The sequence below is a fragment of the Tasmannia lanceolata genome, unplaced genomic scaffold (genome assembly GCF_043159265.1).
Source record: "Tasmannia lanceolata isolate RefF3 unplaced genomic scaffold, GAP_Taslan_0.1 ptg000013l, whole genome shotgun sequence".
In the NCBI taxonomy this organism is placed as follows: Eukaryota; Viridiplantae; Streptophyta; class Magnoliopsida; order Canellales; family Winteraceae; genus Tasmannia; species Tasmannia lanceolata.
The window spans coordinates 45,166,268-45,182,766 of NW_027518690.1; the positions used below are offsets into that span (position 1 = coordinate 45,166,268).

General features: G+C 38.1%; 2 protein-coding genes across 2 annotated transcripts; one reads left to right on the plus strand and one right to left on the minus strand.

Annotated features, from left to right (window-relative positions):
* The first annotated feature begins 1,436 nt into the window (after window positions 1-1,436).
* Window positions 1,437-10,495, plus strand: LOC143890259 (DNA replication licensing factor MCM3-like). The gene is made up of 17 exons (XM_077394866.1): window positions 1,437-1,666; window positions 1,748-1,860; window positions 1,949-2,157; window positions 3,652-3,782; window positions 3,905-4,143; window positions 4,235-4,471; window positions 4,559-4,713; window positions 4,799-5,007; window positions 5,168-5,333; window positions 5,421-5,623; window positions 6,164-6,223; window positions 6,322-6,414; window positions 6,748-6,974; window positions 8,087-8,167; window positions 8,273-8,414; window positions 8,520-8,608; window positions 10,191-10,495. Exons 1-16 carry the CDS (start codon window positions 1,601-1,603, stop codon window positions 8,574-8,576), a joined length of 2,388 nt encoding a protein of 795 aa, XP_077250981.1. The 5' UTR covers window positions 1,437-1,600; the 3' UTR covers window positions 8,577-8,608; window positions 10,191-10,495.
* Window positions 10,496-13,269: 2,774 nt separating this feature from the next.
* Window positions 13,270-15,543, minus strand: LOC143889244 (F-box/FBD/LRR-repeat protein At1g13570-like). The gene is made up of 3 exons (XM_077393418.1): window positions 14,566-15,543; window positions 13,729-13,890; window positions 13,270-13,641 (listed from the first exon to the last, which is right to left on the minus strand). Exons 1-3 carry the CDS (start codon window positions 15,469-15,471, stop codon window positions 13,348-13,350), a joined length of 1,362 nt encoding a protein of 453 aa, XP_077249533.1. The 5' UTR covers window positions 15,472-15,543; the 3' UTR covers window positions 13,270-13,347.
* Between the last annotated feature and the right edge of the window lie 956 nt (window positions 15,544-16,499).

A 16,499-nucleotide genomic window follows, 5' to 3' on the forward strand; every position in this document is an offset into this window, starting at 1 on the left:
GGTTAATTTACAATGAACTAATGAGCAGGGGTGCAACTTGGGTTGAGCAGGTCGGGTTTTCCAAAACCCTACCCGTACCTGAGAATTGTCTCACGTCTGGTCTAATTTTTTACAGGAAAACCCAAGATTCATAAAACCAACCCTACCCAAGATAGTTTCTTGGGTCAGGTCGGGTTTTCATTTTTTCAGCGTAGGATAGTGACTTATTTTAAAGATTGTAGAAAAAAAACAAATCTTCATACAGAAAAATTCAAAATTTATGTGGGAAATGATAAATGCGCTCCTTTTCATCACATGGGACACCCAAGTGCAGTGCACGCGACAATCAAATCCGTTGAATCCTTTTGATGTGGAGTACATCAACCCTGTCTGCAGACATTGATACACTGATGATGGGTGTCCCGAGTGATGAAAGGGGCACATTTATCATTTTCCATTTATGTTATTAGTGTATAAATTTAAGAAGCACATTGTATGTTCACATAATAGAGATGATCACCTTAATTTTTTTTGATATGGTGACATGATCACCTTAATGAAAACAACTGTATCAATATATTGGAAAATAATTGCTATGTTATTCAAGAGATATTTAAGAAAGTCACAATTCACCCATACGAGTCGGGTTGTTTTTTTCTTATTCTTTAAACCCCGCCTTATACCCAAGACTGAGTCGGGTTTTCCAATTTAAAACCCAACCCTACCTGATACCTGTCATTTCTAAACCTGACCCATGCTATTTCTATCTCGGGTCGATGCGGGCAGGGTAAAACCCGACCCAAGTTGAAGCCCTACTAATGAGTGTTTAAATATAAAACTTAAGGGATTTGCTAGCATCCATCATTTAGAGTCCTTTAGGAGCCTTCCTCTGGATACCCGGATTTTGATCCCTGACTTTTGTAGTTATGAATCTCACAATTGAATTTGACTATTGATTTGATTCTATTGATAAATCAAATCAATGACCCGAACCTATCAGAAGGGAGAACAAGCACACTGGGAGAGCGCAGTACAATGGAGAGTTGCATGCTGCGTTCCGGAAGGCATTTTGCGGATGGGCTGTTTCATGTGAGAGCAGCCACATCACTAGTGAAGATAAAATCTGCTGAAAAGTGAGTCGGTGCGGCTGCTCTCGCATGCAAAAGCCTATCCATGAAATGCCTTATGCAATGGACGCTAGCAAATCTCAGCACTCAAAAGGATAAACATGGAAATGATTTGAGATGAGAAAGGAGAGATACAACATCTCAATGTGGGTCCCGTATGCTAAGGCAGGTGTCAGCAGGCCCATGTGTGCCACTCAGATGGGATCGAAACCGTTATTCCACAGACACACAAGTTCGGCTTATTTGTAATCTGATGATCCTGGGCAATTCTACAAGTTATTCTCGGGCAAGCGACAGTTTTGGGCCCCGCAAAGATACAATCGTGGCCGTTGGATTCCACAACTTACACCTACAGCTTCACATCTTTTCCCGCCAAAGCCCGCCAGAAAACACCATTTGTTCCCGCCAAAAAAATAAAATAAAAACCCAAGGTAAAAAAAGGGGCGAAGCCAGCAACCATCTCTCTACTGCAGAGCTCTCACACACAGGCAAAAATGGACATCAGTGAAGAAACCATGGCTACTCACAAGAGAGATTTCATGGAATTCTTAGATCAAGATGTAAGCCAAATCTCTCTCTCTCTCTCTCTCTCTCTCTCTCTCTCTCATTCTCCACTGATGTTTTTTCTTATTTGTATTTAGGTTGGAAAAGGTATTTACATGCAAGCTGTAAGGGACATGATCCACAACAAGCGCCACCGTCTCATCGTCGATGTCTCAGATCTACGTGACTTCCGCCATGATCTGGCCCGAAGGTCCTAGAATCCCGTTCTCTTGAACTCGATAGCTTTTATTTTTCATTTTGTTATCTAGATTTCTCAATTTCTATCCATGATTTTTCAGGCTAATTAGAAACCCTAGTGAGTGCTTGCAACCCTTTTCCGATGCACTTACTGATGTTACGCGCAATGTGGATCCTAAGTTTCTCAAGGAAGGGGAACAAGTGCTTATCGGATTCGAAGGAGCCTTTGGATTTCACAAGGTCACACCAAGAGATCTTCTTTCTGGATTCATTGGTACCATGGTCCGTGTCGAGGGCATCATTACCAAATGTAGGCAGTCCCCTCTCCTTGTTTTCTATTCTCTTTAATTTGCTTTTTTGTTTTTATATTTTTCGGATTTTATTGTTTTGTATGATGGGGTTTTTGTGGGTTCTGAGGCTTTTGATAGTGCATGTTGCAGTGAATTGAAAAGTTTGGCATAAATTGGGTTTTCTATATGCATAAATTGTATCATAGAATTCATCCTATATAGTGCTGAATCGTGTTTTAAAATCTTAATTAAGGGCCACAATCTTCTGCTTGTTTCTGCTAGGTTCTCCGATAAGGGCGGTTCAGTGCACGAGGCTCTAGCAGGGCTTCTGTGATACGTGCATATAATTATGGTGTTTCTGGGATCGGTGTAATGTATTTATTATGTAGTCGTGGGAATGTGTTTTAGGGTTGTGGGTGTTAGTTATTGCTTATTGTCTTGTAAGTTGGTCAATAGGGTAATGATGTGTCAATCCTTCGTGTTCGTATTTAAGGAGTTGTATCTTAATCAAAATTAGAGAATTTGCTACCAAAACAGAAACTAACGTTTTAGGAGAGTTATGGTTCCTCTTGAGGTCTGGTTGTTTCAAATCAACCTCTCTCCTCTTCCTTTTCTATCTTTTTCCTTGTTTCTTTGTGTTATGGCCAATTAGGCACGTACCGTTCTGACTAATTGGTGCATCTACTGTGACATTCATACTTTTAAACATAAACTCAATGTTGGCTGTTTTATAATTCCTATGCACAACTATTGTTGATTTTCAGTGAACATCAAGGGCTTTTAGTCAATGTCTCAGTAGTCCGGAATAACCCATTTCCTTGAATATCTTGTTTGCGTAGCTAATCTCCATTTCATTCTTATATGCTCACATTGAAAAGTTTGGCATGAATTAGGTTTTCTATATGCTTACATTGAAACACACAGCTTATTTGAAATAGTGCTGAATCATGTTTCTATATGCTGAATCATGTTAACTCTGAGTCTGATAATCGGTTTGTGGCTTACAATCAGTCGTCACAATCTAAACTGATCATGGTCTTAGGCCCTATTCGTTTTAGATTGTGACAGCTGATTGTGAGCCCCAAACCAATTATTGGACTCAATAACTCCGAGTCAATAATCGATTAGGGCTTACAATCGGTTGTCATAATCTAAACTAAGATTATGACAGCTGATTGTATGCCCCAAACTGATTATTGGACTCAGAATTATGCTTAATTCTGCATCCAATAATCGGGCTGGGGCTCACAATCGGTTGTCACTATCTAAAATGAACAGGGCCTTAGTTAAGGGCCAGAATCTCATGGTAGTGTTTCTGCTAGGTTTTGACTAATTGGTGCATCTACAATGGCATTCATACTTGTAAGCATAGACTCAATGTTTGAGTCTGTGTTGCAATTCTTATACACATCTATTGTTGATTTTGATAAAGCTTCAAAAGGTTTTAGTGAATGGCTTACCCTGAGTATCTTGCTTGTGTAGCTAATACAACATTCTTTTTTTTACTGTTGAAGGCTCTCTCGTAAGGCCGAAGGTTGTAAAAAGTGTTCATTACTGCCCTACAACAGGATCCTTCACAACCCGTGAATATCGGGACATTACATCAAATATAGGTCTTCCCACAGGGTCTGTGTATCCTACAAGGGTAATGTTGGGTTTCTTTATGCCATAACATGATATGCAATTGTTAATGTTCTTATATGTTAAGCAACAGCATGTATCTTTTTTCCAAGACAATAGTATCTCAACGATTGAATAACGGGCCAGGATGACAATGGCAACTTGTTGGTTACTGAATATGGATTGTGCAAGTACAAGGACCACCAAACACTATCCATGCAAGAAGTGCCTGAGAATTCCGCCCCGGGCCAGCTTCCAAGAACAGTGGATGTCATTGTAGAGGATGACCTTGTTGATTCTTGCAAACCTGGAGATCGTGTAGCCATTGTGGGGGTATATAAAGCTCTTCCGGGGAAAAGCAAGGGCAGTGTGAATGGAGTATTCAGGTTGCTTTATTTGAATTTTGTTGGTTCTTTTCATAGCCTCTTTATAGCAAAGTTAATTTTTCTTCTTTAAATCGTGGTTTTGGTATCATAGGACTGTGCTTATAGCGAATAATGTCTCTCTGCTCAATAAAGAGGCAAATGCACCAATCTACACTGCTGAAGACATAAAGAACATCAGAAAAATAGCAGAGAGAGATGACACATTTGATTTGCTTGGCAATTCACTTGCACCATCTATTTATGGGCATTCATGGATAAAGAAAGCAGTGGTTCTATTGATGCTTGGTGGCATGGAAAAGAACTTAAAAAATGGAACCCATTTAAGAGGGTAAGAATTCTTTTCTCTCTTGTATCACAATGATCCCATCTTACCTGCTATTAAAATCTTTTACCGTTTAATTTCTCTTATCTCTAGGGACATAAATATGATGATGGTTGGGGACCCTTCAGTTGCCAAATCGCAACTCTTAAGAGCAATTATGAATATTGCCCCTTTGGCTATATCAACCACAGGTCGTGGATCCTCAGGTGTTGGTTTAACAGCTGCTGTTACCTCTGACCAAGAAACTGGTAATGCACCACTCCCTAATGGGTTCTGTAGGTTATTATTATCTTGCAATTTTTGTTGGGTTTCTCAGGGGACTTGTATGATCAGGTGAAAGGAGGCTAGAAGCCGGTGCAATGGTTCTTGCCGATCGAGGTGTTGTTTGTATCGATGAGTTTGACAAGATGAATGATATAGACCGTGTTGCCATACATGAAGTTATGGAGCAACAGACAGTAACAATTGCCAAAGCCGGTATTCACGCTTCACTAAACGCTAGATGCAGTGTAGTGGCTGCTGCAAATCCAATATATGGGACCGTAAGTTGTTATTTGTGTGTTTGAATTGGGCTCTCCTATAACCATTCATTTAACTCCAGCTTTGTCATATGACTATATAATATGATTATTACTTTGTTCTTCTCAGGAAGAGAATATAATATATTTAATAACCCGATTATATGTTGGCTATGACATGCAGTACGATCGTTCACTGACTCCAACAAAGAATATCGGGCTTCCGGATTCGTTGCTTTCTCGTTTTGATTTGTTGTTTATTGTCCTGGATCAAATGGACCCTGATATTGACCGTCAAATTTCGGAACATGTCTTACGCATGCACCGATATCGTCCTGCAATAGATGGAGGTAGAACCGTGCTACAAAGAATATAAATACCCGATATTCTTTACTATAAATGATAAATCTGGCTTGAACTAACTCAAAATATCACAGGAGCACTAGATGGAAATTCTAGATATGTTGAAGAAGATGATGCCGATGATGATGCTAATGCATCAGTTTTTGTCAAGTACAACCGTATGCTTCATGGTGAGAAAAAACGAAGAGCACTTAAGCGTGAGACACTAACCATCAAGTTCCTCAAAAAATATATTCACTACGCCAAAAACAGGATTCAGCCAAAGCTGACAGATGAGGTAATATCTCATTATGTTTTGTCCTCTTACAAGTGCACGTCAACTGGCAAAGATTGCCCAACATACAAGTAATCATGCAAGGCCCCTGATTTGGCCAATCAATCTTCAAGATCATTGGCACTTCTAGGAATATGGACAATAGAAATAGATCCATCATCATACAATGTCAAAATTTCATCCAAAAACCTAGATAATCTCCAAGGACCTACACTCTTACCCGCCACCCAAGAAATAACATTAGACGAATCGCTTTCCACCTCTATGTTACCTTCCATTTGTTCCCTAAATTTGTGCATGCCAAGGTGGATAGCCCGAACCAATCTGTTAAACCTAGCTAATGTCATCCGGTAGGCGTCCCCGCTAAACCCCAGCTTACCATAATAAAAACCTAGATAATCTCCAAGGACCTACACTCTTACCTTACATATGTTGTATGTGCCTGTTTCAACTATCAACCAAACAAAAGTGGCATTTAGACAGCCAAATTCTTTCTTTATCATGCAAATTGTCATAACTTCTCTCACGATAATCTCTGTACAGGCATCTGATCATATTGCAACAGCGTACGCCGAGCTTAGGAATGCTGGCACAAATGCAAAGGTTGGCATTCTTGTTAATAGCCTACAATCTAATGAACTGTAACTAGCATGGAATGCACTTTCTCCAGATCATCTTTATATCTTATAATCCTTTTGTAGTCTGGAGGAGGCACACTTCCAATCACTGCCAGAACCCTGGAAACCATTATCCGTCTCTCGACTGCTCATGCCAAATTGAAGTTGAGCAATAAGGTATTATGTTTCATATTTTTGAAAGATTGTGTTCCTAATGAGCTATTACACTATGAAATTTGTGCCTATCGTGTCTTCAGTTTTCAGAAGTTATTGATCTTCTAGAATTTGAATATAAGATGGAGTATTACCAAGAAAAAGGAAGAACATAAGATATAAGGGAATACTCAATTAAGAAAGACATGTAATATGCAAACTAATCTGGAGCCATTTGGAATATATTTCTTATATTCTCCACTCTGCAACTTCCCATGTAATAGGACTTGATCACCAATTTGGCAATTTCTGCCATCTTTCCTCATTTTTTGATAAACATTCATTCTGTTGGTGTAGGTTTCGACTATTGATGTTGAAGCTGCTCTGAAAGTGCTAAACTTTGCTATCTATCATAAAGAGTTGACAGAAATGGAAGACCGTGAGCAGGAAAAGGAGAGGGAGTTAGAGAAGAAACGCAAAGCCGATCATGATAATGCCGACAATGACGGAGCTGACAATGGTAGGGGTGCTCCTAGGGGACGTAGGGGTGCTCCTAGGGGTGGTAGGGGTGCTCCTACGGGAAGGTGAGTGCTTGATATTAGAAATAGTGGTGCTATTCTAGATAGAGGAGCTCTAGCAGGACGCTCAGAGCCAGGATGACCACTCAAGGCACACGTGTGGTTAGCCATCTCTGACCAAACATGCCATGTGCAGGAAGTGGCCGTCCAGGACCTAATAACACCCTCCCTGCATGTCCTTGCATCATTTCCAGATATATGCCAACTTTTTTCTAAAATAAAACATTCTTCTCCTGGTTATTGAGTAGATTGAAAGCAAGTATCTCTATTTCTTTTCGGGCTGCCTGGGTTATATCATGTTGATGCACACCTATCAAGGATAGTTGAATGTTCTTGATTTTATTTATGATTGCATGCAAAAGGATCAGACATCTATGTGTGGAATCGGACATAATTAGACTGACTATAGTGTTTCAAACCGAACTAGTTACTATTTAATCTATATAGATGGATTGTGATAAGTTTATGATTAACATTGTTGCAGCCAAATATGCACCTTGACAAACTTTTAGTTTCTTTGACATGCATCCAACCAAATGAATATTAAGAGAATCACAAACTGATTTCTGTTCAGTATTTCATCATATCACCCTTAAAAACTCCATGCCTAGATAACATTCACAGGCTAAACTGGTAAACTGTGAATTGATCATAAATACAACCTCCATATCATTCTTCGTGGCAGTTTTAGTCAATCCAATCTCTATGAAGTTCAAACACAGTCATCAGCCTTTTCTGATATTAAACTCAATAAAGGGAATTGATATCTGCACTCCTTTGTTTCAGTAAAGGCACTCCATTCCCTGGCTGTACTTTTCTAATCAGCTTTTAAAGGCTGTTACAATTTCCAAGATGCTCTCAAGAACCAACCAAAATAGTAGTTAATAAAGTATGGAGTGCCATTATCAAAACAAGGGCGTGCAGTTATCATTTCCCTAACTAAATATGTAGTGTTTGTTGTAACTCTTAAATTAAAATTGAAAATTTCTACTTTCAAATCTAGGAAGTCATTTCAACTCTTTTAAATATCTTTGAAGAATTGTTCTTAAGATATCTTGGAAGAATTTGTCTAGTAATTCAAGTTCTCTGACTTGTCCTCTTTTTTTTTCTTGGTTCAGCGACCCTATGGAAGTTGATGACTCTTCTGCTGCACAAGCTGATCCTGCTGCACAACCTGATCGCGATATTTCTGCAGAAAGGTTTGCATTTCGTTTCTGCAAACACAGACTCTCTTTCAGTTCCATCATATTTTGTTCTAACTTCTAACAGTAGTTTTAAGCCTTTCCGTTTATTGTGGCTTACAGAGTGGAAACATTCAACACCATATTTGGTCAGCATATGGCCACAAACCGTTTGGATCTCATCTCTATTATGGAGATTGAACAAATCATTAATCAGGGAGTTGCTGTACCTTACACAAGGCAGGATGTAGAATCTCTGTTAGAGGTAATTATATTGATGAACGATGAATTACATTACAAAATTATTTCAGGCCTTCTAATCTTTAGATGATGTAAAAGGTTAAATCCATTTCCTTTTTTTTTTGGGCAGAAACTGCAAACAGATAACAGAGTAATGGTAATTGATGGAATGGTCCATATTATTTAAATGCGACCAGCAAGGGCATCTCCTACGCTAAGGTAGGATGAGCAACTTGTAATTACAAAAATCATTTCCTTTTCTTTTCATTTTATTCTCTTTTCTTTTTAAGCTTGTACCGGTTAAGAAAGGTAGGAATATAGAAGAAGAAATAATAGGCTTCTAATTCCATATCTTCCTGCAACATGGATGTGCTTATGTCAACTGGAGCCAATCTTCCAGCATATGGGCTTTTTTGCATTTAATTGGGTATTTACTTCATACAGAAAAGGGCGCAACATTTATTAATAGCAATGCTACTTACTTTTTACCTTCCCTGGCTCAGGAGTATGCTCCTGGCCAGGTATTATCGATACTATGTAATGCTAGATGGGACCTCTGGTCCCCAATGTATCTTTCACAGTACAAGAAAATAAAAAAATTTAGTAGCAATGTTAGGTAGTATGCGGTGTGCACAGTAATGAAGACAATAGATAGAACAATATACTTGGCCGCTTGACTCAAGTTTACTGGGTTGATTCATTTTGCTGTTTTTCTTAATTAAAAACTGAAATTTGAAGAAGACATATCACAAGAGCATTCATAATTTGAAATTAAGGTTTAAAGTGTCAGTTTCGGTATGTGTTTTGGTCATGGAAATAAAAACTGTCTGACTTCATATGAAAATTTTGGCATAAATATTATAAAATCAGAGAAAATGTATTAAAATGTATGCAAATAATGAACATTTAAGATGAAACTTTAGGAAGTGCTAGAATAAGTACAAATACACACTCAAAAACTACCCCATAAAAAATCCTTAATGGTATGACAATATCGAACGGCTAGTGACACGTGCTGTCATGCATGTCTGATAACTCAGCATGTTCCCCATTTCACATGTAATTCATATAAAATGTTATGCATAGTATGCACGTCACATTTCATATGCAATTCATACAAGGGATTTTCTAGGCAATTTCGCGTAAAGCCATTTTGTGGCTCTCTTTTTCAGGAGACAACAGCCACCTCGTAGCATATTCTGACTTACTCATAATTCAGCTGAGGTGTCTGTTCTCCCTTGAGAAGACGAGCTGCAAAATGGCTTTATGCGAAATTGCCTAGCAAGTCCCTTCATATAAATATAATAATGTAGCACGTGTTGCTAATACCACTAATACACTTGCAGTTTTGGTTTTGATTGGAATGACAACTAAAATATTTTGGTCTTTTTGTATCGGTTTCGATAAGAATTTGAGACTGTTCGAAACAACCATATCATCTAAAAAGTAGATGAATTATTTATACCCAAACGAAACCACCATTTCAAAGTGCAGCTGAGCTGCAACATGGAACTGAGTCTTTTTATTATTATTATAATGGGACTGAGGTGTTCTACTTTTTGAAGAATAAGGACTCACTTTTTACTGTCAACTTCTTTTAGTGGCTGGACTGACTGAGTAGTGAGTTTGAAAACAAGACTTAACTGTAGAAGTATACTGTTAATACACTAGTTCTTAAAGCTATATGTGTGTTGTTTTTATTTGTTAGATACCATAAAGTTTCTCTATTACGTATCGTTTTGCAAAATAAATTGTACTTTTTGAACATACAGATCTCATGCTTTAATTGCCTGACTAACAGCTATGGATTTCAAGGAGTTCAAGAATGCTGATTGTTGAAGCAGCTTTGGTGGAGGATCAAAGAATTCACCATTACGAGGAACGCTTGCACATAGGTTTCTAATTAGCAAAAACCAGAGACTGGACAAAAACAGAATGCAGTTTTCATTTTTAAACTTTTCTATGATGAACCTACTTGAAAATTTCTGATGCTGTACTAGTTCATGCTGTCTGGTACATGTTGAGAAATGACAAGTCATTACACTGAATGATACAAACATTCAAGGGCTTTTGGTCAGATCAATATATTTTTCTGGTACTTCAATTGAGGGAAGCTTTCTGAGATGTGTAAATATTTCTGAATAATGACTTGATGTATTGAACCATATAGTGGGTTCAATTCCCAGGCTGACAAAATATCATTCACAAGATAGAGACATGCAAAACAATCGATGACTTGGAAAAAAACTGGAAAGAATGCATTTTTCCTCACCCTTTATCAAGGGCCTAAGATCGTCCCTCTGATACTGTGACTAGAGACAATGGGCCAACCTTGTGAGTTGTGGTGCAAACAAGTACACAAACCCAATTACTGTACTTACTGGCATTTGGTCCATGGCGACAGCCACATTTTCTTCCCCTACTATATGGTTACCCATTCCAATTTGCAATAGACCTAGTAGTTTAATGTTGTGGACAACATACATGGAGTCATAAAGTTCTGTACAGATCTACAAGGTTAGCAACTAGCTGTCTCAAAGGGTGTAAGTGATAGAGGAACATATACAATAACTCCAGAAGAATGATAAAACTATATTTGAATGTAAAATCATTTTCCCTCAATAAATTGTAGGGTAAAAAAAGGGAAAAAAAATGTCTACCTATTCTATGTTAAAATGGTCCAGACTCTACTATACTGCCTTTGGAGTGAAAATGGAAACGGACTACAAGGGGGAAGAAGTTGCAATGAGGTTACTTTTTGCGGGCTTCTCGATAATTTTCTATGAAGTTAGGAGATCGGCCATTAGTGATGCTGATAGACTAGGAGTTGATCTTTGATTTCCTCTCTCTCTCTCTTCTTGACCTTCTCCATCGTTGGGTTTTCCCCTTCATTTCCCTAATAAAATGTCTTATAAATAAAAAAAACCTGTTTTGAAAATCTTAAAGTACTTGTTAAGTCTGAGCTAAGTTGAGGGTTGTCATAAACATCAACTGTTATGGGCAAATTAATAGTGATTATGAATTAGACATACATGGACTTCATTAATTGGGTTCACAATTTTCTTTTGAATGAAATTCTCCTTGAAATCCTTGTGGAGTGACTGCTCGGAGCGAGGTTATATTTCAAAAAACAGATCTAAGCAACCACAATCGACTTGTGACCATCCACCCTTTAATTATCAAATGGATAGAGTGAAGGGTATAAGAATTATAAATGGTTTTAGTTCTAAAGCAGTTTAAAGAAGGGGCTTATTTGCAGATAAAAATTATTTTTCTTATTTGCAAATATGACATGAAGGCCTCTTTGGAAGCCATGATTTCCAAATAATCACATTTAACTTCAAAACTTAGCATTTTGTTGTTGTGTGGTCAATGTATGCACGATACTCTTATACATCAATGAACAGGAAAAGAGGTAATGTATGCTAGTTTATAGATCATGAAGAATGCAATAGGTTCGTGCTGATTTTAGATTTAGTTAGATGGCATGATTGTCTTAGCTCAGAATCTTGAATGGGTTACATAAAAATCCGATTAAAGTTAGATTAATGCATATCAAGCTCTGTAATGTTGTGAGCTGCAGAAGGCTAATGCCAATTTCACTTCAGATACGTCAAATATAGGATGGAAGAATTTGAATAGGACGTATGGTAACACTTTCAAAAGGGAAAAAGCCAGTGCATGGAAGAGAACAAACAAGAATGGGAAGAGAACAAACAAGAATGGACAAACCTCTTGCGAGGCATGCATCAAAAATATAATTTACAGTCATAGTACCTTATACGGTATGGGACTCGATATGCAAAAGCAGGCAAATTAACTTAGAGCGAAGATCGGCTCCTGAGTTTTTTGACTTTCTTTCTCCTAGAGATTTGTAGTTTTATCTGAGTTTTTTCTCTTGTCCCTTTGTACTCATTGCAGCCTCAACTTTTTTGGTGCGTGCTTGCGTTAGAGGACATATATGAGGTTAGAGGCACTCTTGAATCACCTGTAATGCTCCTGATCCTTTCCACTTCACAATTCCCAAGTGCATGGTGAGCAATATAACTAATATGAAATATCTCTATCATTCATGCAAAAACCAAGCATCTCAAGGTGCAGCATTGTTTTTCCCCATCTCTTGCCAAACCTGAACTAGAATACCACCTCTTGGTCGGAAAAAAAATAATTCTGGCACTTCTTCCCCTGGTTTCAATCCCCTCCGTTCATTTATCTACATGATTCAAATATTTAAAAGCATCTCCTTGCAGTTCCTAAAGAGTGACCTTCTGATCATGGTTACAGAAATGGACAGCTCAAAAATGAGATGGCCGTCGCAACTCAATTTTAACCATCAAACCTATGCTGATCAATGTGATCACAAATGAAAGTTTTAAATAATAGACTTCAGCTTAAAGAAAGAAGCTATCACTCACGGTTTTTTCCTTCTTTTTTTTTTAACGGCAATGAATTTAGTGAAGGAAGAAGGGAAAATCGTCGGGACCGAGATGGACAGAATGGCCAAAACAAAAATGAAAAAGAAAAGAAAAAGCACGGCTTACATCTTACATGGTTATTCATTGCAAGCTACATACTAATGAAAATTTGAGATAATTTTGCATATCAAGTATAGCTCAATATGTTCATGTTGAATTCAAATGAGTAAGATGCACTGTTTTTCTTAACTCTAGAGTCTCATAAGGGTTATATACTTATATTTATCAAAATACTTAGAATCTGATCCATTAGATATAGTATGATTTATAATAGATGATTGCAACCACGCTTTGGTAGGGTAAAAATCTGCAGTGTTAGTATCAATTTCTTCCTAAATTTATCACAAACTGCATAAAAAAAAGCAAACAACTTATATGAACAAAGATTCTGACGAAGACATGTACTAAAGCGAAACTCAACATTTATTACTTTGTAGAAGAAGCATTGTGAACAAGTTTTTTAACAGATGGGCATTTATAGCTTCAAGAAGGCTTGATTGTCACCACAGCACAAGGAGAAGCCTTCCTCAAGAGTAAGAACTCAAATAACCGATCCTTGGCCTTTTCCCCTAAATGTGGGTAGTGACTAATACTCATTCTCTTGAGAACATGTGCACTCATCAATAAGTACTTTACAAACCCCATCACATAATCACAGTCTGGATACACCCCATCAATCTGAACTTTCTTAAGGTGATATATCAAACACTCTGAAGGCCTCTGTTTCTCCCAGTAATCAAGTTCAACAAAGTGACTTGGTGGGTCAAACATGGAAATCTGACAATATATCAAATACAGCAAATCAATTTACAAAATCATGCATTTACTTAAGAAAGGTATTTGCAATCATTGGGACTAACTAACCTCTATGACAAGATCCTCCAAACATGGACAGCTTCTAAGCAAGCAAGACAAAATAGAAGTAGCACTCACATCAGTCAAGTTCACTAGCATGGTTAACTTCTTCAAATTAACCAGCTGATATTGTGCAGGCAAACGTTCTGGCAATTTCTCACCCAACAAACACTTCATAAAGGAAACAGATAGTCAAGTAATAAACTGTGAAACAACCAGTTACGCCAAAAGCTTAAGCTGTTGGAGTTGGTGTTACTTAATCATTTAACACTCCCCCTCATGTGTGGCCCTTTTTTTGGGGTTGGCCATACACGTGAATTTTTAATATAAAGAAGTTGTTGCGTTTTGAACCTAGACCTTCCATGAGGCAATAGCTCTGATACCATGTGAAAAAACTAATCACTCCAAAAGCTTAAGCTGTTGGAGTTAGTGTTACTCAATCATTTATTATGCTTCAACACTCCCCCATCACGTGTGGCCTCTTTCTTTGGGGTTGGCCATACGCATGGATTTTTAATATCAAGGAATTGTTGGGTTTTGAACCCAAGACTACCGTGAGGCAATAGCTTTGATACCATGTGACATAACCAATCACTCCAAAAGCTAAGCTGTTAGAGTTGGTGTTACTTAGGCCCTGTTCATTAAAGATTACGACAGCTGATTATGAGTGCCAAATAGATTATTGGATTAAAAAATATGTTTAAATTAGAGTCCAACAATCAGGTAGGCACTCACAATCAGTCGTCATAATCTTAAACAAACAGGGCCTTAATCATCTATACTTCAACATAAACAGATGCAAAAATTTGAAATTTTGGATAGCGAAAATCGAAAATCTGAACCAACCTCAGCGAAACTTTCAACAAAATATAAGGAAAGACTCTGAACATGGTGCAGGCTCATCAGTAACTTCACAATCTGACTAACTTCATCAGTCCTCCCTTCTTCCACCTGATCCACCACCTCCTCCCCATCAACCACTTGATATCTCTTATATATAATCTTCGTACAAGACCACGCAAACCAAAAGGAAGCATGATCCAAACTAGAGACATCCTTCAAAGAAATCCCTATCGGGCTACGCGTATCGATCTCTAGGGTTTTTAGATTGGGAGCAGAAATACAAAGATTGCTTCCCCACACACAAGCATCCAATCTCAGTCTCTCAAGAACAGGACAACAAGAAATCAAACGCTCCAACTGACCATTGGTTATAGCAACACTACATAATTCTAGGGTTTTTAGGGTTCCAAACCGTTTAAAAGAAAAGGGAAGATTCACCTCACAATTCCACAATTCCAATTTTTTCAGAGAGTTACATAAAAACGCGTAAGGCGTGATTTTATAGAAATTGATGCCTGTGTTAAAGAGAATGAGTTCTTGAATTCCCTTTTTGCTTAAACAGAGTATGAAATTGTGAAAATCTAGGGTATAGGGTTCGACAAAATTGATTGAAAAACGACATTTTTCGATGGGATGTTGGTGAGAGAGGAGGATGTGGTAAACGACGGAGAGCCATCTGTTTAGGTCGATTTCGTAGACGTAATTGTCTTCGTGAGGTAAATCCATGGTGTCTGTGAGTTCTAAATTAGGGATTGAGTTCCAAAGATACCTCCATTTTTTGGATAGAATGGAAGTTCTAACTGCTTGTTCGATTGGAAGAAGAGAGAGGATTGATGTGAGAATTGGTTTTGGAAGATCACTCATTCGATCGAGGCTTAAAATTTTCTGAAATCTCTTACTCGTTGCCATTTCTCAGAGAGAGAGAGAGAGAGAGAGAGAGAGAGAGAGGATTAGAATTATAGAGGAGTCCATGGATTTGCTTCCGACTGATCCACTTGTATGTGTATCTGGGTCACCATCAATTCAGATACCTTGGTCGGATCCTTGTCGGATCCTACTTTCTTGGCCTGGATCATGTTTGATTTGGATACAGTAGGGGACCATCCACTATGAGTATATCTTAGGTCCGACTTACATTCTTCATGATTGAGGGCTTAGGCACTTTTTGTTTTGGATTTTGAGAACTGATTGTGAGTTCAAAACAGATTATTGGACTCAAAATTAAGGTCCTGTTTTATTTGAATTTTGAGAATTGATTGTGAGCCCGAAACCAATTATTGGACTCAAATGGGCCTAAAGCTAATTTTGAGTCCAATAATCAGTTTTGAACTCACCATCGGTTCTCAAAATCCAAAACAAATAGGGCTAGTGTTAAGGAGGAAATAGGGAAGGAACCGAAGAGAGAAAGGAGAATCGCCATTGGAATAAAAACCGAAAATATGAAATATTATGTCATTTTTGTGTAGGTTTTTAAATTCTACAAAACTAACTCGGGGTGCGACTTGGACCGGGATCAACTCAAACCTGATGGGCTCAACCCGGTTTCGGATAGGGTCGGGTTGGCGTTTCTGTAGGTTAGGTTGGGGTTAAGCAAAGCCAAATCTGATTTTAATTTCAGGTTGGGTAAAAGTTGAGACCTTGGACAACTAGACCCAGCTCTGTCCCTTAATTTTGTCATGATTTAATTGGGGAAGTAATATATCCGCCCCTTTTGATTACTTGGGACACCCAACAGCAGTGTATCAATCAGCCCCATTGAATCCTTCTGACATGAAGTACATTAGCCCCTCTGCAGTCATTGATACACTTGGGACACTCAGCAGCAGTGTATCAATCAGCCCCGTTGAATCCTTCTGACATGAAGTACATCAGCCCCTCTGCAGTCATTGATACACTGCTTCTGGGTGTCCCAAATAATCAAAAGCGGCAGACATATC

What these genes read in the sequence shown, in the direction of transcription:
- LOC143889244 (XM_077393418.1), bottom strand. Translation starts at nt 15,471, where the DNA reads ATGGCAACGAGTAAGAGATTTCAGAAAATTTTAAGCCTCGATCGAATG. An exon ending in TTGTTGAAAGTTTCGCTGAG is followed by an intron (nt 13,891 to 14,565) that starts GTTGGTTCAGAT and finishes TCCTTTATGAAG; the next exon opens with TGTTTGTTGGGTGAGAAATT. An exon ending in TGGAGGATCTTGTCATAGAG is followed by an intron (nt 13,642 to 13,728) that starts GTTAGTTAGTCC and finishes ATATATTGTCAG; the next exon opens with ATTTCCATGTTTGACCCACC.
- LOC143890259 (XM_077394866.1), top strand. Translation starts at nt 1,601, where the DNA reads ATGGACATCAGTGAAGAAACCATGGCTACTCACAAGAGAGATTTCATG. An exon ending in AGCCAAAGCTGACAGATGAG is followed by an intron (nt 5,624 to 6,163) that starts GTAATATCTCAT and finishes ATCTCTGTACAG; the next exon opens with GCATCTGATCATATTGCAAC. An exon ending in AGGGGTGCTCCTACGGGAAG is followed by an intron (nt 6,975 to 8,086) that starts GTGAGTGCTTGA and finishes TTCTTGGTTCAG; the next exon opens with CGACCCTATGGAAGTTGATG.